Genomic DNA, 21,864 nt, shown 5'->3' on the forward strand with positions numbered 1-21,864 from the left:
CCTTCTGACTCTTCTTTTTGTTATTAATCTTTACCCGAGGATATTTTTTCCATTGATTTTGAGAGAGAGAGAGAAAGAGAGAGAAACATCGAAGTGAGAGAGACACATCAATTGGTTGCCTCCCACACATGCCCCGGCTGGGCTGTGGATGGAACCTGCAACCCAGGTACGTGCCCTTGACGGGGAATTGAACCCGTGACCCTTTGGCGCAGGACCCGGCAGCCTCCGGACTCCTTTTCTAGTTCCCCTGCTGCAGCGCCCCAGGAGGCACTGAGCGCAGTCTGAGAGCTGGGCATGCCGCTGTCGAGGAATGAAGCTGGGGGGAAGGCACGGCCCAGACAGAGGGACTGGTGGCAGAGCTCAGATGCCCGGAGAATACGAAGGGCTCCACCGGGACTGAGGGCCATCTAGAGGGGCAGCGAGGAGTGGCGAGGCTGGCCAAAAGGCTGGCCTCTATTGTGAGGGCTCAACAGAAGATCCCTGCGGCTGGTGGGTGGTGGGTGGAGAGGGGACCGGAGGCCAGGGACCAGCTAGGAGGTTGCTGCAATAGTCTGGGAGAAGGGAGGGAGCTGGCTGGAGAGCTGGGCAGCAGGGCCGGCCAGGCTGGGGGAGGCAGCCTCTGGAGGCTCCTCAGGGGCGGGCCAGAGCCTGGTCCAAGGGTGTGGCAGGCCCAGTCATGATTCGGGCAATGGCCAGTGCAGGGGCGTTTGAGGGGAGGCTGCAGGCCTTCTGGCTAGTGGGTGTATCAGGTCAGAGGTCAGGACTCCAGCCTCACTGGGGGTGAGGGGTTGGGGGTCAGGCAAGGGAAGCAGGGGGAGGAGGTGGTCAAAGGCCAAATTCCAGATGGTCTGACTGGGCCTACTTGCAAGTGGAGGGATGCTTGAGCCAAGAGGGGAGCAGTGGTGAGGAGGAGTGGGGAACACCTAACCCCAACAAGCGTAAGGGCTGGAGAAGTAGAATAGTAGTCTTGGAGACATATCTGGGTGCCCGGCTTGAGTGCCTGGCACTCACCTGCCCCGTCCAGGTTGGGAGAGGTGAGGTTCGAGCAGTCTAAGAACTTCCTGCCCTGGTCAGGATGGGGGATGCAGGGGCACAGCATTAGGGATCTGGGGGAGAGGGTAGAGAGGGGCTGGTCGAGGTCTTCCTCCTCCTGTTGGCCCTGGTCAGCCTGACTCATTTCGGCTCCCCCGCTGCACAGAGAAGATGCTAATTGATGCGATCGATGCTTGCAGGATGGGTAGATGGATATATGGATGGACTGGATGCATGGAAGCGTGGTTAAGTAGAGAATGGGTGGGTAGCTGGGTGGACAGGCGGATGGGTAGACAGGCGGACAGATGGAAGGGCAGTTAGCTAAGAGAATCGGCAATGGGCGGGTGGGCGGTAGGGAGCTGATTAGCTGGACGGATGGAGGAATGAGTAAGTGGATGGGCAGGTAGACGCTAAGTGGATGGTGTGGGTGAGATGTTCAGGTGCGTGGCTGGGTGCAGGGGTTCAGACAGAAGCCTTAGTTCATAAGTAGCTGCCACCATGATGGACGGCAATCTCAGAACGGGACTGTGGTTCTGCAGGAGTGAAGCCCAGGTGGGCGGCACAGCTCGGCTGCCACCGGCAGGGATCATGTGCGATGCTCACCACACGGCCCGTTTCTCTGTTGGGGCCTGAGGCCAGTGTGTCTCCCTGGCTGGCGCGGGGACAGCTCAGGATGCTAGGCTCAGCTCACATAGGGGTCAAGAGTCTGGGGCTCCTGCTCTGATCATGGCCCTCATGGGCGGAGCTCACCTCAAGGGGGCGTGAAAACAGAAGCCCACTTCCCCAGAAGGAGCCTTGTCTCCGGCTACTGGGACGAGCCAGGCGGTGGCTCTGGATGCCGTGTGTGGGCCCATGGGGTGGGGTGAAGGCAGCCTGTGGAGGGGCTGGCCTGAAGAGGGCCCAGTGGAAAAGCAGGATGGGGGGGTCTAGTGTGATTAGGGGGCGCCCCCTGGGCAGGCGTCCTGGAGGGCTTGGCACGCGCGCTGCTGAGCCAGCGCATTGCTGTGTGTACAAATCACCTCCTTTCCTCCTTTTTCTTTTGTCTCGATCCCCCCACCTCCTTCCATTTCTAAATTCTTCCCAAACCACCCCAGCCTTCGGGCTGTCAAGAGTAAGGGCCTATGGGTGGGCGGGAGGCGTCTTTTGGGTGGGAGCTGCGGGAGAGAAGGTGGGAGAGATCCCAGGGCAGGAGTGCGGAGGGATGGGACTCTGGGAGGGAGGGAAGCAATTTCGGACTCCTCCCCCTCCCTTCCCCCCCTCCCCACATCCTGGGGCCGCACCCTGTGTGCTTCTGGATGGGAGATCCCCGTGGGAAGGGGGTGGTGCGAGGACTGGACAGGGCGGGAAGAGACAGGCTTGGGGAAGGTGGGGCCCAGGAAGAAGGGGTGCTATCCAGGCGTGGCCCCTGGGGTAAAGGATTCTGACAGCTGGAAGAGGTTGGGGGGTGTTTGCCATGGAGGGAAGCTGTGTGTGTGCCCAGCATCCATGCATGACTGTGTGTGCGCACAAGCACGCGCTCGCAGGCCCAGCATGGCCGTGGTATGCACAGCTGGGTGATGCGTGTGTCCCCACCGGCCCACACCTGTGCCCACAGCTGTGCGGGAGAAGCATGGCTGCTCCCAGATTGCCCAACCTGCGCCCAGCTGGGGGCCCCCTCCCTCCCCTGGCAGATGCCTGACCTGAACATCTGGCCACAGCTGCCCATAAGGAAGGGAGTCCTGGAGCCGCCATCCAAGCTAGAAGGGTCCAGCCCTCCCCCTCAGCCTACAGGGCCCAGAGAGGACAGGGCTTTCGCCAGGTCACATGGCAGATGGAGGCAGAGCAGGGGCTGCCCCTGAATGTGGGGACTCTAGGCCAGGACAGATGCTTTCCTGGTCCTCACTGTTCCCATCTTCCCTCCGGAGTCCTTTGGTTATAAGGCTGCGTGGAGAGGCCTTGAGGCTGGCCCGGCCCTGGCCTTGCTATGTGCTTCAGGGAAGTCCCAGCTGCACCTTCTGGGGCCATAGCTTCCTCATCTGTGAGAGGGGGACCTATGGGAGTGGACTCTGTGGTCCCTGCAGAGGCCTGTCACCTAGGGTGACCAACTCATCTCAGTTTGCTGAGGACCTTCCTGGTCTCAGCACTGCAAGTCCCTGGGAAGCCCCCCATCCCCAGGCAAACGAGGACCGTCTGTCGCCCTGTTGCCAGGGACGTTTCTCTTTCCACCAGGTCCTTCCCACTGTACCCCAGTCTCAGCCCACACCCCTGGAACTCCCCCCTTCGCTTCCTGTCCAGTGCCCTCTTTCTCTTGCACCCTCGCTGTACCCAGGGGCTGACTGCAGAGCCCCTTCCTCCCTGTTCCTCTCCCTTCCCCCTCTGTGTCAGGCGTCTCCAGCTCTCCAGTCTGTCTCTGTGTCTCCTCTCCTGTCCCCAGGGCTGTCACCTTATTGGTTTCTAGAGTCTGTCTCTGTTCTCTGCCCACTTCCGTGCCTCCCCTCTCCATCTGGTGTCCTGCCCACTCTGTCTCCCCGATCCTACGCCAGGGTCTCTGGCTCACCACCTTCCCTGGGTGGTCCAGGCCTCCCTCCTCTCCCCTGGCATGCACCCCTGGAGCTGGCTGGGGTGGGAGCCAGGTCTGGGGGCTGTGACCGGCAGGGAAGGGGAACCCAAGCAGACATGATATTTATGTTAGGACTTCAAAGTGGAGCAGAGCCTGAGGCAGGGATGGTGGGGGCTGGCGGGGGTGGGAGGCAGGGGGAGGGTGGCAGGCAAAAGCCAGACGTAGGTCAGCTCCGGCCCCTCCCCGGGGAAGGTCTCCTTGGTGACACATACCTCCCGCATGGGACACTGAGCCCCAGAGTAGGGACAGAACGGGCTATTTTGGTGCAGAGTTCCAAGAAAGGCACTTCCTGTGCCCTGGTTCTACCCCCAGCCCTGTCCTTTCTTTCTGTCACTCTGCAGGAGCAGGGAGGTTCTCTGAGCATCAGCCAGGCCTGGGAGGCAGGGGCTCAGGGGGGGCAGGAGCAGAGGGCTCCACCTCAGCAGGAAAACATCCCTGGTGCTGGGTCAGCCCTGCATGCTCAGCTCACAGGCAGAAGCCTCTCCTGGCAGTGCAGTGAGGGTCGGTAACCCCCGTGGCCTGACAGGGCCAGGCAGGTCCAGCCCCTCAGGGCTCTGGGGTCCACTTGGGCTGAGAGCCTAAGGGACCAAGTGGCCATGAAGGTCACCCCACCCCTGCCCCCACCCTTGGCCTAACCCCTGGTAAAGACACCCAGCTGCTGAGACTGGGAAGGCGTGGGGTCAGGGGCCCAGGCCCCAAAGGGAGGGGCCAATTGTCTCATCCTCGGGCTCTGCTCTGTGTCCTAAGTCCTTCCCAGGAGCCATGCCCAGCAGACACCCCTTCAGGCTGGGCTGCCCCTCAGGAAGCCCCTCTCCTAGACTAGAGGCTTGCTCTGGACCCAAGACCCTCTGGTCTGAAGGGACCCTCTGGACCCAAGACCCTCTTGCTCTGGCCCCCAAAGCCCCAGCTCCTGGGCCAGTCCCCCACCCCCTACTCCAGATCCTCCCTAGGCCCTTCCGGTGAATCACTCAGGCTGGAATCTGATGAGCTCAGGCCTCCCCACCCAGGCTGCCGATCCTGGCTCCTGCCTGGTCGCTGGGGTCGACACCCCCCCACAGGGGTCTTTCCAGCAGCCCACAGACCTCACCAGAGTCCCCCACGGGGCAGGGTGGCTAAGTGGTGGCAGGGATAGGCCAGGGCTGGGAGTGAGATTAGTCAGAAGGGTTTGGGTCTTCTGCACGATCAAAAGCATAAAAAGTATGTGTGTCTTTGTGTTTGTGTGTGTCTCTGAGTTTGTGTGTGTGTCTCTGAGTTTGTGTGTGTGTCTCCGAGTTGGTGTGTGTCTCTGAGTTGGTGTGTGTCTCCGAGTTTGTGTGTGTGTCTCTGAGTTGGTGTGTGTCTCTGAGTTTGTGTGTGTGTCTGAGTTGGTGTGTGTCTCTGAGTTTGTGTGTGTCTCTGAGTTGGTGTGTGTCTCCGAGTTTGTGTGTGTGTCTCTGAGTTGGTGTGTGTCTCTGAGTTGGTGTGTGTCTCTGAGTTGGTGTGTGTCTCTGAGTTTGTGTGTGTGTCTGAGTTGGTGTGTGTCTCTGAGTTGGTGTGTGTCTCTGAGTTTGTGTGTGTCTCTGAGTTGGTGTGTGTCTCTGAGTTTGTGTGTGTGTCTCTGAGCTGGTGTGTGTCTGAGTTTGTGTGTGTCTTTGAGTCTGTGTGTGTGTGTGTCTCTGAGTTCGCGTCTGTGTGCCTGTCTGTGTCTGTGTGTCGTTTCCTGTGCCTGGCAGAGTGGGAAGGAGGACGCCCGTGCGCCATGTCTGAGCAGGAACCTGGGTGTGTCAGCGGCAGTCCTGCATGGATAGGTGTGTGTCACGAGGTTTCTGTGTAGCAGGTCACCACATGTCTCAGCGAGTCTGTCCTGTGTCAGGGAGTCATATCCTCAGCTGCAGAGGGAATATCTGAGGGAGTATCTGAGTTTGCAGATCCAGGGATGTTTGTGGGTTGGAGGAGGGGCCTGTGTGTGTCACTGTGTCCCATCCCGCAGGGCATGAATTGTTAACAGTGTCAGGGTGTTCCTAACACTTTCCGTGTTCCTGTTAAGGTTGGAGGTGCCCCGTGTTCCCGTACCTGACTGTGGCAGGCAGGGTGTCACACACTCTGCAGACGTGAGTCCTGGTGTTTGTGTGTTAAATTGTGGGCGCAAATATGGGCCACACCACCGTGGCAGGGTGTTGAGCGCTCTGTGTTGAGGCAGGTCAGGGCGTGGTTGTGGGTCTCGTGACTGATTCCTGCCCACCTCTCCTCGAGTCCCCTCTCAGGCCAGCCCACACCCCTGGACTCCGGGGCCAGCCTGGGAAAGCCCTGGGCAGTAGGTGGCCCCTTCCTCAGCATGTTCCCGACCTCTGGTCTCAGGTCCCCATTTACAGGACGGTCCCCGGGCCCCACGGCAGGCTGCTTCCTTCCTGGCACCAGGCTGGGCGTGGGTCCTCTGAGTGTCCTGGGTCCCTGGGTGGCCTCAGGTGAGAAGGGGACGCGGCCTGCGACTGGGAAGAGGGCGCGCTCGCCGCCTGGCGGCAGCTGCGGAGAAGGCACTGCCCACGCCCAGGAACTCGGAGGGACCGCCGGCGAGCCTCCCGAGTGGGAGCCGGTCCCTCGGCAAGGCGTCACCAAGGGCCAGTTCCGGGCCAGGCATTGTCCTAGGCCCCCCAGATTTAGCGGGAGCCAGGACAACTTGCCTGTGGCCTTCTAGTGGGGCAGATGGACAACAAACAAACACACATGGACCCATGGTGACTCGAGAGGTGACAAGGACAGCACTGCCGAGTGAGACGACTTGGAGCTCCTCTGGATCCCCGCGTCAGGGCCCGGGCAAGGCGGGCGCCTCTCGGAGCCCCGACTCCCTCTTCCAGAGGCCACAGGTGGGCGGCTGGGGTGGGGGCTGTGCAGAGCCCAAGCACAGTGGCCCTGGCACTGCCCACATCGCATCCGTTTCCCTCTGGCTGGGGTGGGGTGCTTGGTGCTTGGTCCAGACACTTGAGATTGTTGCTGAGCTGACGAGCACAGTCCTGTTCTGGAGGACTGCGGGATGAGGTGTCCCAGCCCTGTGCCCTGGAACAAGCCACTTTCCCTGAGCAAGCGTTTCCCCGCCTGTAAAATGGAGATAAGGAGACCAACCTTAGACCAGCCTGTGATCACCTTCCTCGCTTGTATCATGACCTTGTTGACGCTGACTTACCCGGCCTGGGTGCCTGACTAATCCGACTCTCTTGCGAAGATAAGACTCAGGCACCAGGCAGGGCTGGCAGTGCTTGGCTGAGCTGCTGGTGGGGGGGTGGTGCTGAATTCCCAGTGCCAGGAATTAGGACTCCTGGGGGGAAGGGGTGAGAGCGGCTTGCAGAGGGCCCCAGGCAGGGGCCCAGAAGCCTCAGCCAGTCCTCGTTTCTGTGGGACCTGCTCCATATCCAGCCCTGGGGTTCTGAGTACCCCCTGCAGCCAGTCCAGGTCCTTCCTCTTGGACGGAACTTGCAACGTCCTGCGTTTGGTTCCTAGAACCCAGCCTTCCCTTAGCCTCCCAGCTTCCCACTTCACCGCCCTCGCTCTTAGTTACCAAACTCCAGCCAGTGAACAGTATTTATTGAGCGACTGTGGAGTGCCCAGCGCTGTGCAAGGGACTGGGAGTGGGATGGGGTGAGGGGACATACAAAAGCCCGAAGGGGAGGCTCCCTAACCAGCGAGAGGCTGGGGGTGGGGGTGGGGGTGGGAGTGGGAAGGGAAGCGCTGCGGTGGCCCACTGAGAAACGGGAGCCCTGCACCTGGGCTGCACCTGGTTTGTCTGAGATCCCAGCGTCCAGGATTCCCACCTTCCAGTTGTCATGTCCGTCTGACATGTGGGCAGATGTTCCCTAGTAAGCAGTGCCTGAGGGAAGGCTTCTGAGGCTAGCCGGGGTCCTCCTTCCACCAGAGGACAGCCCCTTCCAGGCAGTGGTCTCAGTGAGGCTGGCCCTGTCCAGACCCGACGCTGAGGGAGCTGAGGGCCGGCAGCCTCGGCCCCTGCTGTCCCCTGGTTGCCTAGTGGCTGGCTGCCAGAGCGCAAAGCCCGTGACTACTTATGCTGCTGAGACCCCGGAGTCCCCTGGCCCCTTCATGTCACCCACTCCATTGCTTCCCAGGCCACACGCACCCCCTCCTTGTGGTCATTGCTGGCATTTTCTTTGCTCAGATTTGCTGCCTGCTCTGCTGGGCCTTGAGGGTTAATTTACTGGTGGCTTAGAAGGGCTACAGGTGTAGTTGGAACCTGATGCCCCGGTTTGAGTGGGGGACCCCTAATGGCCTGCTGTGTGATATCTTAGGAGTCAGTGGGTAATAAGCATGGCCTCCCATAATGCTCTGGTGAGGTACAGAGTTAAGTGCAGAGAAAATGGTTTCCAAACTCCCCCTCAGCCTCTGTTTAGGAAGCCTGTCCCCCTTCCAATTTCCCTGGGATGCCAAAGGGCTTGGGAGGATGCCCCATCTTGGAGAAAGACTGGAACTTGGGTGCTCCTCTGGATGGACCTGACCTCCGGGATCTCCACGGGATTGGGATTGGCAAGCGCAGCGAACCGCACTGGGAGGGGGGGCGGGGGAAGCAATGCTAACATCTCACCTCCTTTCCCCCTTCCCCATAGTCTGAGTCCTGCTCTGCAGCAAACCCATCCATTTTGACCCCTGGAAGGTTTCAGGGAGAAGATAGGATGGCAGCGCCCCCCTTTACGGTGAGGGCACTGAAGTTTGGAGGCACTACTCTTCCAGGTGGTCTGGAGCAGGACTGGCCCTGAGCCCCTGCTGTCTCCTTGAATCCTCTGACACCAGGAGTAGGTGGAGACTTTTGGGGCCAGGAAGCCCCCAGCTTGGAGGGGCCGCCTGGGCAGTGGCTCCTCCCCGGCTGCCAGAGGCTGAGCACACTGGCACTGCAGGCTGGCCAGCCTCCAGCAGGGGCAGAAGCACAAAAGGCAAAGGCCTTGGGCCCTTGGTCTTGGGTCTCCCAAGCCCCCTCAACTTGACTCCAATGCCCAGATGCAGCCAGTCCAGGCACTGCCCCAACAGGTTGTCATGTAGATAAATAGACAGAGGGGGAGGCAGACACAAGAGTGGGGGGGGGGGGAGGCTAAGGAGGCTGTGGCCTTGGTCAGTGGGGCTGACGGGCCTTTCCAGCAGGCTCAGAGTTTTCTGCCCCAAATGACCCTTCTGGCCACCCCCAGCTACTCCTCTGCGGCCTGGCTTCCCTCAGCCTCTGGCCCATCTGGCTGAGCAGGGCCTCCTCTGGTCCGGCTCTCATCCGGTGCGGCAGTTGTCGCAGACTCTGCCTTGCTGCCCCGGGGACTGGCTTTGGCTCTGATGTCCCCTTCTCCTGGGCCCCCTTCCTCCTCCTCCCTGCCCCCTGCCTCTGGCTCCCTGCAGCTCCCCTCTGCTGCACCCCCAAGCAAGGCGCCCTGTGCCTCAGGCCGCTCTGCGTGGCGGCGGTAGACAAGGTAGCCGGTTGCGGGAAGCCTGTGGGCCAGGGCTCCGGGCTGCAGGCGGTGGTAGCCTTGCTCCTTGTACAGGAAGAGGCCGAAAGCGTCGGGCTGGGTCACTCGGAACTTGGTGGCACAGAGCTGGTTCAGGGTGGCAACCGAGGCCCCTGGGGGCACGGCCAGGGTCTTGGAGGTGCAGCCACTGCTGGGGTCCTGGTAGGCTACTCGGAGGAGGTGCTGTGCGGGGGGAGAAGCGAAACCAAGGACTCAGCCCTGCCTGGTATGCACCTGGCTGCAAAGCTTGAGGTTCCAGTTTGGGTTCTGCCGAGACAGGGGCAGGTAGTATCATTCCAGGGGCAGAACCAACTGGAAAAAGCTTTTTGGATAAGTTGAGGTCCAAGGGGGGCTCTGAGAAAGGGAGAGGTGTGCTTGGGCAAGGGGGTCACACCGCAGACTGGAGGGAGGGCCCCAGCGGGCCTACAGCCTGACCATCACACTCAGACGGAGCTAACTCTGTGCCCTGAGCACTTGTCCTGCTTAAACTCATTTAATCCTCATATAGGTCCCAGGAGGTAGATAATATTATCCCATTTTATAGATGAGAAAATTGAGGCTCAAACTAGTTACCTAACTTGCCCAAGCTCCCACAGCCAGAAAGTAGCAGAGCCAGGATCTGGCTACAGTCTGGTTCCACGCTTCTTAACCAAGTCTAGGAAGGGTGGAGAGGAGGGTGAAGGGCAGCGGTGGTGTCTGGTCTGCAAACACCAGGCCTGAGCCCAGATGGGAGGGTGAGGGAGCATGGGTGGGAAGCCTGAGTCCAGGGGTAGGCAGAGCCCCAGCTGGGGGCTGGAAGCCAGGACTGGGGGCTTGAGCCTGCCACCTGTGTCCCTTTCCCTCTCCATGTCATGTCTCAGTTTCCTCATCTGTGAAACGGGGGTAATGATCGCTCTATTTCTGTGAAGATTCAGGACTGAGCCCCAGAGCACTGAGCACAGTGCCGCACATGGACCATACTCTCTCTAGAAAGGCTGGCTTTGATGTTTGTTCTGCATGGGGTTCTGTTTCTATTACAGGGTGACAAAGGACCAGCCCTTCCCCTGCTGGGTCTCAGTTTGGGCCGGATGATGTGGAGGCCCTGTTACCTGGAAGCTGTGGGCGGCAGGCAGGCGGCGCTGCTCCCAGAGGCTGAGGGAGCGCTGCAGCTCCTGTGAGGGGCTCAGGGGGAGGGTGTGGGCCTGGCCCAGGCTGCTCAGCAGTGCTAGGCTGGCAGAGAGGCTGGTCAGGTAGTAGCCGCCTGGGACACAGGGGAAGAAAGCATCTCAGGATGGGGGTGGGTGACATGTCCCCTCTCCCCTTCTCTGCTTACTCAGGTCATGCAGTGCTAAGGTGCTCTAGCCCCACCCAGACAGGGAAGTGGCATGTGTGTGGGGTCCTTCACCCTCTCCAGTGAGCAGAGTGGGCTCCAGCAGCTCTGACATGTACTCGGCCTCCAGCAGCAGCTCAGGAAGATCGCATTGGGCCAGGACCAGGCTCAGCAGTGGGAGGAACTCGTCGGCTCCCGCGCCCTCACCTGTGGCGACAGTGGAGAGGGAAGCTTCAGGCTCCTCTGGGCCCCACAGTCAGAGTCCACTCCAGTGACCCCCTCCTCCACCTGCCAGGCCTTGGGCAATGTGGTCTCTGTGGCAACCACAAGCAGGGGCTGGGGAGAGGATGCTTTACATCCAGGCCTCAGTTAGACCATCTGTAAGATGGGAGGGCTGGATCCATCTTTTCCCCTAGAATCTGCCTGGGGGCCTGCCTCTGACAGCAAGGAGCCAGTGGGAGGTGGCAGGCGGGGCGTACCCAGGTGGGTCCTCAGAGCTGTGTAGAGCAGCTTGCAGGCCTGCAGGAGACGCTTGACCTGGGCACTGGGTGAGTAGGCGCGGAGCAGCTGCAGCAGCTTCTGGCGCACCTGCTCCATCTCCACCGGGGAGGGCAGGCTCAAGTGGGACCCAAAGGCTTCTGGGCCCTGAGCCCGGGCCAGGCGGAAGCCTTCGGCCAGGCGGCCCAGAGAGCCATCAGCGGAAAGCCGGCGCTGCAGTCGGGCCACCAGGATGGGCCGGAGAGGCTTGAGCACTGAGCGATGCAGTGACTTCTCCAGGACACGTTCTGTGGAACAGAGGCAGGCAAGGGGTCAGGAGAACCAGCGCGGGGTAGGGGACAGAGTCTTAAGGAGAAGGGGCACAGTCCGAGAGGGACAGGATGAAGAGAAGGAATCTTGGTGAGACAGGAGAGTGGTAGGCGAAACTCACTTGAAGGGTCATGAGATGCGGGCTGGCTCGGGAAGAGGAGGAGAGTGGAGTGGGTAAGAGTTGAAATTATGGAGAGACAGGGCTGAACCAGCAAAGGCCTGGGCTGGAGTCTCACCCAATCTATCCGGTGGCAGCAGCTTCTCAGGTCCCAGCTCTGCGCTCAGCATGACCCGGGCCCTGCTCAGTGCCTCCCGGATACCCTGCAGCTCCTGGGGCTCTGGGCCAGCCCGCACCTGGGTCAGTAGGTCCTGGACCAGCTGGCCCACAGCTGTGTGGCGGTCCTGCATCAATGTCGCAGCTGCCCGGCCCACCTGCCGCTCAGGTGCCAGCAGAGAGCAGAAGGCAGCGCTCATGGACCTAAGCAAAGGCCTCCTGCGACTCTTGAGCCTCAGGCGGGGTGAGGTTGCTGGACTCCCCTGAAACCCCTGCATCCCCTCCTCCTCAGAGCTGCTGGGGGAGCCACAGTCCACCTCCTGCAGGGAGGGCAGGGGAGGGAGGCTGGAGGTGGTACCGGGTACACGGTACCCCACTGAGCTCTCCCTCCGCAGCAGCTGGTGGCAAGGGGGCAACCTTTCTGTCTGGCTGGGGGCTGGCCCTGGCAGCACCGGGACAGGGGGTGGCGGCACAGCAGGTGGAGACAGGGGGCTGGAGGTCTCTGTGGATACACGCACTTTGAAACTCCTCTTGAATTTCTCCCGCTTGGTGGGACCCAGATCCCCTGGGAACAGGGGGTTGAAGAAGCACAGGGCGGCTCCGGTGCCCTGGTCCAGCTCTTGTGGGGATCGGGGCTTCAGCCGGGGCAGCAGCGGGCCTTCAGGGGGGCCTGGCTGAGCCTTGGTGTTGAGGGAGGAGCTCCAGAACTCTAGAGAAGAGAAACCAACGGGGACCTCAAGGGAGTCAGGGAGTGTGCCCAATGGAGAGCATGACACAGGCTCAGGCTGTGCGCCTGAGTGCCTTCTCTTCCCCCCTTGGCCTCAGTTTGTTCATCCGTGCAATGGGCAGCAGGGGAGCCCTTACCAATGCCCAAATGAGAGATGGCTTCCAGCTCCTTGTGGGTGGCTGCCTGGCAGATGGCTCTGGGGAGCTGGAGCTGGAGAAGAAGGACGTCCCTGAGGCCAGAGAGGGGGCATAAAGTCGGAAGTGAGGGATGCTTGCAGCTGGAGGGGCGGGGAGGACCACGTGTCCCGCGGACACCTGACACCAGGCACCTCGGGCAGGCTCACCGGGTGTGGCAGTAGGCACAGATGAGCTGGACTAGGTCTGGGAAGACGAGCTCAGAACTCTCCAAGGAGATGCCTGAGAGAGGGGAAGTGAGGCTGTTTGTGGAATACCCCTGCGCCCAGCCTCTGCTTCCAGCCCCTTCCCTCCGGGCCAGTCCCGCTCACCCCCAGGGCTCTCCTGGATGTAATGGCTGGAGACGAAGGAAGGGCCGCTGGCCTCGGGCAGCCGCACGCACAGAACTTGGCACTGGCGGGTGTTAGATTTCCGCACCAGGAATGTCTGAGAATGGATGGGTCGGAGGCTCAGGACCTTCGTGTCCTGCCCCCCTCCATCCCACCCTCCACCAGGCCAGTCTCTGGGGGTAGGGGGCAAGACTCACCCCCGGGGGCTCGGTCCTCAGCATGTGCAGCGCAGCTGCAGCGTTGGCCCGCAGCTGCAGCCACACGGGCCGCGTGAGCAGCAGGCGCTCCCGCAGGCTCACAGCGCGCTGGGGCCGCTGGGGCCCACCTGCCTGCCCCCCACCGGCATTGGGCACGTCATACAGCGGGTCCTGGGCTGGCCTGGAGGCGGGCACCAGACCTGAGCAGGAGGCCAGGGGCTGGAACCCTTGCCCAACCCTTTCCTCCTCCTCTGCCCTGGGACAGACACGCTCTGCAGTCCCTCCCTGCCCCACTGGGCTGCCCTTCCAACTTCACTAACTTTTCTCTCTCCAGGTGCCCAGGCGCCGAGGAGTCTGAAAGGCTGGGGGTTCCGAGAGGGTCTGCTCCTGGCTCCCCAGGGGCTTCCATGGCGGGGAGCTCCTCCGGTTACTTCTGGGACTCAGGAAGACAATCCAGCCCCCAAGGCAAGAGCATTCCCGGTGGTGAGTAACACTTCCTGAGGGCGGTGCGCCCTGTCACACCCCGCCAGTTAACTCTTCTGTGTCCACTCACTCAGCCTGGGCAGTGCACACTTCCCGTTCTGGGCCCAGCCTTGGTGGACAGGGATCCTTTCCATGTAAGTGCCATTCCAGGGCCTCAGCTGTGGGGCTGACGCCTCCACACAGAGCTCCCTGCAGCAGGCTCCTCAGACCATGGTTGGGAAGGAAGGGGTTAAGCAGGGCCCATCTCCCCACAGGCTCAAGCCTCGCCCTTGGGGCACCTTTTTTGTCCGTGGTCAATTGCTCAACCTTCTGCCTTGGGGTCAGCCTTGTGTGAGTGCCTCCTACTGGCCACAGATGACTCATTCCTGAGCCTAATGGGTTTTGGGATTTCAGGTTGCCATGGAGAAAGGATGCCCTGTCTCCATGGAAACTAACCTCTTTGCTTAACTGAGGTTCTGGGGGTGGTTCTGACACTCAGCACTAAACGGGAGTCTGGCTGTGAGGTGTTGGCACATGGCACTGCTGCCGGCTGCCTCCCACACGCACACCCTGCCAGCCTGCCTTGCCAATCTGCCAAGTGATGGGCAGGTGCAGACATGACCAGTCTCCAAGCCCGCAGCACCCAGCTCCCTTCCCCTACTCAGGCCACGTGTTCTGCCTGTGCCACATGTTGCTTCAGACTTCCTCACCAGCACCAGGCAGTCCAGGGCCTAGCCCTCAGCGTCTGGGGGTGGCTGTAGGAGAGCCCCACCTTTTCCCCAGTCTATAACCCAAGTCAGAGTGGATAGGCTCCTGCTGGGTAGTGAGAGGTACCAGGGACCCCAGAAAAGACTGCCTATCTCAGGCATGCCCCATGGGGCCCTGATTGCCTTGCAAGGTAAATCAGACACACGTGGGTCACACCAGAGACCCAGGAAATGTTTTAATTCCAGTGCCCACAATGTGGGAGGCAGGCACCAAGGACTGCCTAAAGAAGACCTGAGAAGCCTGCCTTCTCACCATGGCAACAGCCAGGACAGGCCCCCGAAATATCATTTCTGGCTCAGAGTTCCTATGAAGTGGGCCCAACTCACTGGCTCAGTGACTAGGGAGCCAGGTCCAAGGTCAGCAGGAAGGACGTGCTTTGGCTTAAGATGAGGCAGGTCTTCTTGGTCAGGGAGGGACCGAGGGGGCTGAGCTTCGGCAGGGGAAGGTAGGGGCCTGGCTGAGGATGAAGGACAGTCTTGCCTGGGTTGGACAGCTCCGGGCCACAGCTGTACATGCCCCGAGGAGGGGCAGATGAGGGGGTCCAAACCAGTGATGCCTGGAGGGGAGGGCTGGGCAGCAGCACTGGAGAACAGGCTGGAAAGACCCTGAGGGGCTTGTCAGTCTGCCTCTCTACAGCAGGAAAATGCAAATCCTGGGTTTGGTGTGTGTTGCTCCGACGGCCCATTGGCTGTGAATTGCAGGGTCATGGTCCTGGGGTATGTGGAAAGGGGAAAATCATTGCAGGTGAGAGGAAGCTGAAATAAGAGGGAGGCAGCTACTTCATCTTGGGACCTAAGAGGAATGTCCTTGATCTGGCCCTCAGTTATGGGCCCCCCAGATGCTGGTGCTTAGTATTCCAGCCCTCCCTGACCAATTCTGGTGGGGAGCTCTGTCCCTTAGTCCCAACAACTTAGAGCTTCCCCACCCCCACCTGGCTCCTGCTCCCAAACTCCAACAGTGCCCTCAAACCCACACTGTCTGAACTCTCAGGCCACTGACCCTACACAGCCATTGCCTCTCTGGGCTCCTTTCTGGAGGCTAGGGTGGGGGAGGAGGTGGTGGGAGGTGGGAACCCCCTGTGGCTCTTACCATCTGATTTTCTCTTCTGAGGGGACACAGCTGCCCTAGCCTGGTGGGAGAGAAGAAAAACCCCCCTGAGAGCCCGCCTCGGGCTTGGCAAGTCCCCTCCACATCTGCCTCTCTGGGGTAGGGGCTGCTGGGCCCGTGCTGCACCGGGTTGGGATGTGTGGGGAGCATAAGGCACTTTCTAGACAAAGCTCTGCTGTGACATCTTGTCAGAGGCCTGGGGCCCACCTGCTTTCCCTCCTTCCTCTTTCCCTTTCCCCCACTCCATCAAAACCTGCCCTGGAACCAGAAAGAGGCTGACAGACTACAAGTTCCCTCCTCCAGGGCAGCCTTGGGCAAAAGGAGGCATGTGAGCTGGCAGCAATGCTGGGAACCTCGGAAAGCCTGGGGCGGAGCCTGCAGAGGCAGAGCTGGTGTCTGGGTGGGGCCTGCACTGCCAGTCCCCTCTCCGAGACCCACCTTTTTGATAGCTGTCCAGTCCTCCAGGATGTCGATCTCCTGCAGCATGTACACGATGTAAGGGCCTGCAACTGGGTCAAGGAAGCAGAAAGCCCAGAAGAGGGGCAGGTGATGGCCTGGGCCCGGAGCTCTAACACTCAGGAGAGGTAGTGCTAAGGACACAGGCTCCACCTACCTCTTGGCCCCCAGGTTCTCTGGGTGTGTGTGGGGGGGCTATGGCCTACCTCACTGAGTCCTCCAAGGGCGATGAGGGTGGTGGCAGGGGCACTGAGTCTAACCACTACCTCACCTGCCTTGGCTCCTGCTCACCTCCTCTCTCAGGTCAGTAGGCTGAGATCCACCCACCTACTCAGGGACCTTGCTCCTTCTCTTCCTTGTCCCCCATCGGCCCCTTTCCCCATCCACACACAGACTGGTCTCTCCTTTGGTCTCATACACCCCTCTGGGGACCATCCACTCTGCCATCCCATATTCTGTACCTGATGTCTCCAAGCCCTCCCCTCCCACTCACTCCTCAAGCAGGCAATCCAGATTCCTCCCTCCCTCCCTTCCTTCCTGAACTGGATTCCTATTGCCATGAGACTCTGGTTACTGCAGGAATTCGGGGAACAGGGGTGGGGAGCAGGGGTGAGAAGTCAGTTCAGCTCTGCGCTGGGCTATGCCAGAGTAATAAAGGCACAGCAGGCCCTGGACTGCTGGGGCTCATGCCTAAGGTGGGGCAGAGGCAACTACTCCCATGCAGGATGCGGGTGTCCCGGTTTAGGCCACAGGGATACAGACGAGAGAGAAGCCACAGCTTTGGGGGAAGACCAGGAGAGACTTCACAGAGGAGATAGCGTCTGAGATGAGAACTGACAGGCACAGGCAGACAGGAGGCACTCCAAGAGAGTGGAAAGTGAGCAAAGGCACAGGGGTGGGAAGGCCTGGGACACTGTGGGAGAGCCAGAGGGTCTCAGAGGGGACTTCTCTTCAGGAAGTTATAGGAGGTCACTGAACAGATGTTTCTATTTTTCCACGGTCCACACAACCCAGGAGAGACCCACAGCCCCACAAAAAACTCCTGACAGCTGGACTTGCCTGGACACAGCCACATGAAGCCAAATGACCATACATGTGCCTTGTCTGACTCTCTTCCGTATCCTTCCCCCTCCCCCAGCTCTGGAGCTGACCCTGCCATCCTGCTCCGCTCAGGCCCTGCGGGTGGAAGGATACCAGAAACGAGGGGTGCCTTCTTCCTCTTGCTGGGCGGCAGGGAGTCCCAGGTCTTTGAGCTGCCTCTGGCGTGTAGTTTGTCATCCCACCACTCTGTGTCCCCAGACCCAGAGTCAGGATCATGGTGCTGGACCTCCCAGGATACCCCCACCCTTATAGCCTGCTCTTCCCCATCAACCACCTCCCAGGACAGCAGAGAGAGCACTGGGCTTGTGGGATGGAAGCTGAGTTCAGGTCCCAGCTGCACAGATATACAACCTGGGAACTAGGTCACTGCACATCTGTGGGCCTCAGTTTCTTCATTTGCTTAGTGGACAGTGGGATGATGATGATTCCTGCCTCCCCAGAGCCTCCCCAGGCACTATGGACATGGGGGGGACTGTAGCTATTATATATGTGAGAGAGTCAGAATGCCATCTCCTACTCTGGAAAGAGAGCAGGGGCAAAGGAGAACAGGGGGACCCACTCTTCCTGAATCCCCACTGTGTGCCAGGCATGGGGCCAGGCCCTTTCCATGCCTGGTTTCATTTGGCCCCCACAGCCACCCCTCTTACTATCCCCTTGAGCAGTCAGGGATGCTAAGGTCCAGGCAGGAGGTGGGCACTGACAGAGCCGGGTCTGAGCCAGGGTGCTCGGGGCTGGCTCCTTGCCTCACCGGAGCTGATATCCAGGCTCTGGCGGTCCTCCTCCAGCCTCTGGATCCGCTCCTGCAGCTCCCCCTGCAGGGTGTCGTAGAGCAGCAGCTTCTCACTCTGGAAGAGGAGGGAGCAGCTCAGCCAGGAGGGACAGGTGGGTCACCTCAGCCCTCCTCCCCTGGCGCCCATCAGTCACCTCCAGGTGCTGTTTAGCCCCCTGCAGCTCACACTCGTACTTATTCCTGATCACATCCAGACAGAAGCCCTTGTAGATCCCTGCAGAGGGAAGGAGGGGGATGCGAGGCCCAGCTCGGCCAGGGACCCCAGTATCCCAGAAGTGGTGCTGGGAGCATGGGCGGGGCAGGGCAGGGCAAGGATGAGAGAGGAAGGGACCATGGGCTGGTAAGGGAACAGAGAAAGGGACTGGGGGGCACCCTAGCCCACAGACCTGCCACCTGAATGCGAATCTTGAGGCTCCGCTGCAGTCCGCCTAGGGGCTCTGTGTACTCAGGCGCTCTCTCAGCCCCCACTTCCTCTAGCCGCACCCGCAGCTGACTCAGTCGTTCCCTGAACAACCTGGGAGGTAAAATGTGCTCATCTGTCAGACACACATGGGGGACCAATCCACAGCGCACCCTGCATGAGGCCCTCGCTCACTCTTGGCTTCAGCCCCCTGGGCCTAGCACCAGGTCCCAGGTCCGCAGCTGCCCCAGGTGCCTGATGACCCCGCCCCAGGTGCCCCACGCTCACTTCTCCTTTAGCTCAGAGAACTGCTTCTCCAGGTCCAGCATCTCATTGATGCACTCGCTGCGGCGCCGTTCGTAGTCCTCGTCATCCATCTCTGGGACAAGAGGCCAGTCAGGCTGGCTGAGGAGTGGGCCAGCAGAGAGTGTGTGTGTGTGTGTGTGTGTGTGTGTGTGTGTCAGGGCTGGCTGAGGAGCGGGCAAGCACTGTGTGTGTGTGTGTGTGTGTGTGTGTGTGTGTGTGTGTCCATGTGTGCCTCACCTGAGCTCTCCTCCTCCGACTCGGTCTGGCTGCCACTTCTTTCCTCCTCACTCTCTTCTTCCTCTCCATTCATCTCAGCAGCTGAATCGCCCTCTGCTTCCATCTCTTCTGTGTCTTTGCTTGAAGGCTGGAGCGGCATCTGGGCTCTGGAAGGAGGAATGGAGCCATCACTCACCACCACCCACAGCTCCAAGCAGGAAAGTGGTCCCTTGGAAGTCAAACGAAGCCTGACCGCAGCTGGGGACAGCTGGGGAAGTGACTGGACTCGCCACACCCTGAGCATATGCTGGGTAGAGAAGGTGCATGTGGCCCTGTATGTACATCTCCCAGAAGCCATGGAGATGCTCACGCCCTTGGACATTGTTGGTGATCAGAATCCTGGGAATACTGGCCAACGTGATGATCCATAGATGGGAAAGGCCAAGAGTGAGCTCCTCACTGTCTACAGGACTGGGCTGAAACTTCTGACTGGGGCTTTGAAGGCCCTGCACCTACTAGATTTGAACTAATGGTCCAGCTCCTGCACCCCACCATCTAATGGTCAATTCTTGAATATATCAGATGCTTTTTTCTTCCCCTTACCTGCCTCATGCTGTTCCTTCTGCCTATAATGTCCTCCATGTCTCTTCCTGAGAACACTCCACAGCCTCGTCTTCTCACTGTGCCCTGGGTCCAGTCCCATCTCCTGCTTTCTCTGGGACTTCACGTGAGCAGTGCTCCCTTCCCTCTTCTGTATTTTCAACGCTCCCTCCTTTCCATGAAACTTTAGATGCTCAGGTATTCCCCCCATTTAGGAAAAGCGGAAACACAAAACCTCCTCTATTCCATGTAACTGCTCCCCATCTTCCGCCTCACAGCTATACCTTCCAAGGCCTGTGCACACTTCTACTCTTTCACCTCCTTTCTGTATGATCACTCTCAGCTGAAACTAATCCTGTAGTTAACTGACAACCTCCTTGTGCCTAATGCCAATATTTTTCAATGCTTACCATAGTTGCCTTCTCAGCAACACTAAACACTGTTAAGCACTCCTTTTATTCACTCACCTAATATTTATTGAAATTCTAATATATGCTAGGTACCATCAGACACTCTGGTAGGTGCTGGGCACAACTGTGGCAGATAGTCTCTGACCTCAAGCTGTTTACAAGTTCCTGGGAGAAACAGGCAAAGGAACAGACCATTAGTGTGGTGTGAAAAGAGTTGAGAGTGGGGCATATGGGAGAGGCACCTAACCGGGACTTGGAGTTGCTGCAGCATGAGGGCTTGCAGACGAAGATGGGCCAGACAGGTGAGCTGATCTGGTTGAGGAAGGGAACATTCCAAGAGGAGTAGCATGTGCAAGGACCCCGAAATGAGAGAAGGGGCGGGGTTGGAGGCACATGGGTCTAAGCCTCAGAGAGAAATCCGGGTTGCAGAAATCTGGTCAATGGCATACAGCAAGGTCTTCAGAGCCTGGGAGAGCATGCAACCAGCAACGCAGAATGTGTGGAGTGAGAAGACATCCAAGATAGAACTCTCAGGGCCCAGCCGGGTGTGGCTCAGTGGTGGAGCATTGACCTAGGATCCAGGAGATTGGCAGTTTGATTCCTGGTCAGGGCACATGCCCAGGTTGTGGGCTCGATCCCCAGTCGGAGGCGTGCAGGAGGCAGCCGATCAATGACAGCTCTCTCATCATTGATGTTTCTATCTCTCTCTCTCCCTCTCCCTTCCTTTCTCTGAAATCAATATATATTAAAAAAAAAAAAAAAGATGGAACTCTCAGGGTCACCAAAGGGGCAGAGGATGAGATCCCTGCAAAGGAGAAAGAAATTACCAAGAGGTGGAGGAGGAAAACTCAGTCATGGAGAGAATTTCAGAAGGAAGGAGAGGTAACAGTGCCAAATGCTGCTGCCAAGATATCACCTAAGAGAAAGACTAAATAGGCCTCTCAACAGATAATCTCTCTGCCTCCTGGGGGTTCTATTTCACTGCGATGTTCTTCCAACTTCTCTGGGCACTGTTTTGTAGTCCTTTAGATTGGAGTAGACCCCACTCCCTCCAGGAAACCTTATTTGCTTACCTTTCCTCTCTATTTGCCCATCTCATGTCTGTCTCCCCAACCAGACCCCAAGCCTCACCAGAGCAGGGCTGCACATGCACCTTACTCACCTAGCACAGTACCGACTCACTTGATGATTGCAGGGTTCGAAAATACAAATTAAACAAAGCAAACTTTTGCGAGGCAGGGGATGGCTTTGACTCTTGGTAGCCCCAGGCCCCTGTAGTGATAGCAAACCCAAAGTGTTCTGTTAACCTCCTTGACAGCAATTCGAGTTTTGTAAAATAACTGGACTGGAGGAGAGTTCCTGAATGATTTCACAAATAACCTGAAGCTGATGTGAAAACCTAGGTTCTCCAAACCAGCCTCATCGTTCCCCTTATCAAGCCTCAGTTCCAACAGTTTCCAAATTTTGCAATTCCTCTTTACTGTTAAATATATTTACTTGATAGGATGGAATGTAATGGGGACCAAAATGGGCGTAGGAAGGGATGGGGGTCGTTCCTCCGGGTGCCTCTTATTCTACTGAATGAGCTCAATTAAATCACAACCTCCTCTCCTTACCCCGGGTGGGAAGAGTGAATAATCACTGCTACTCTGAGTACTGTAGATTGCTGGGGTAAGGGATGGAAAAGCAAACTGTAAGGCACTGTGTACATGCAAGTTATCTTTTCAGAAAGTGAGCATCTCGAAGGCAGGCCTCCACGGTCCCCCTCCGCGGAGGGGCCTCCCACCCTGCCCCACCCCAGTACGCGCCGGCGCGGGCAGGGGAATCACTGGCTCTTCCGCGGGCAGCTTGGGGCCCGCGGGCCCGCACGCGTCCGGCTCGTTAAGTCTCCGCTTCGGCCCTGGAGATTGCGCGGGCTCCGACCGACTAGCTGGACAGACCGAACCGGGCGCCATGGGTGGCGTTACGCACCGCAGGGAGTGGAGCCTCCGGCGTGAAGTCCGACACGCTCTGACAGGTGCCCGGTGCCCGCAGCTGCGGGTTCTCGCAGCCCCCGCCCGGCTCCCGGAAGCGCTGCCCCTATCCCTCTTTACAGGGAGGCGGGGCCTGTCCGCGCTTCCGTATTCGTCATCAAGAAGCGCCCGTTTGGAAGCTCACGATTGGACGGCTGGGAAGAGGCATGCTGGGATACCGCTGGCTGGCTTCCATAGCAACCGGTCGGAATTCACACTGGCCGTCAACCTGCTGAAAAAACTCTTGCGGTTTCTTGCTTTACCGCTGGTGACCCTCGGTCCGCGGTCACCTTCCTCCAA

At 59.3% G+C, this 21,864-nt stretch overlaps 2 protein-coding genes across 3 annotated transcripts; both read right to left on the bottom strand.

The window, feature by feature from the left end:
* Positions 1–8,012: 8,012 nt before the first annotated feature.
* RIN1 (Ras and Rab interactor 1) lies at positions 8,013–13,472 on the bottom strand. 2 transcript variants are annotated; one of them, XM_087822011.1, is made up of 10 exons: positions 13,257–13,472; positions 12,937–13,117; positions 12,722–12,836; positions 12,560–12,632; positions 12,354–12,445; positions 11,469–12,198; positions 10,888–11,024; positions 10,484–10,615; positions 10,188–10,339; positions 8,013–9,282 (listed from the first exon to the last, which is right to left on the bottom strand). In XM_087822011.1, the coding sequence occupies exons 1-10, from the start codon at positions 13,343–13,345 to the stop codon at positions 8,794–8,796; spliced, it is 2,190 nt and encodes a 729-aa protein (XP_087678137.1). In that variant the 5' UTR covers positions 13,346–13,472; the 3' UTR covers positions 8,013–8,793. The 2 variants fall into 2 exon arrangements, with proteins under 2 accessions (XP_087678137.1, XP_016063853.2); XM_016208367.2 differs by having other exon boundaries at positions 10,888–11,193; positions 11,452–12,198.
* Positions 13,473–14,327: 855 nt separating this feature from the next.
* BRMS1 (BRMS1 transcriptional repressor and anoikis regulator) lies at positions 14,328–21,596 on the bottom strand. The gene is made up of 10 exons (XM_016208368.2): positions 21,524–21,596; positions 18,564–18,709; positions 18,309–18,399; positions 18,007–18,134; positions 17,755–17,834; positions 17,579–17,675; positions 16,924–17,016; positions 15,712–15,776; positions 15,256–15,295; positions 14,328–14,877 (listed from the first exon to the last, which is right to left on the bottom strand). Exons 2-10 carry the CDS (start codon positions 18,700–18,702, stop codon positions 14,870–14,872), a joined length of 741 nt encoding a protein of 246 aa, XP_016063854.1. The 5' UTR covers positions 18,703–18,709; positions 21,524–21,596; the 3' UTR covers positions 14,328–14,869.
* Positions 21,597–21,864: the final 268 nt, after the last annotated feature.

This window comes from Miniopterus natalensis, chromosome 11 (assembly GCF_054644295.1).
Source record: "Miniopterus natalensis isolate mMinNat1 chromosome 11, mMinNat1.hap1, whole genome shotgun sequence".
Classification (NCBI taxonomy): domain Eukaryota; kingdom Metazoa; phylum Chordata; class Mammalia; order Chiroptera; family Miniopteridae; genus Miniopterus; species Miniopterus natalensis.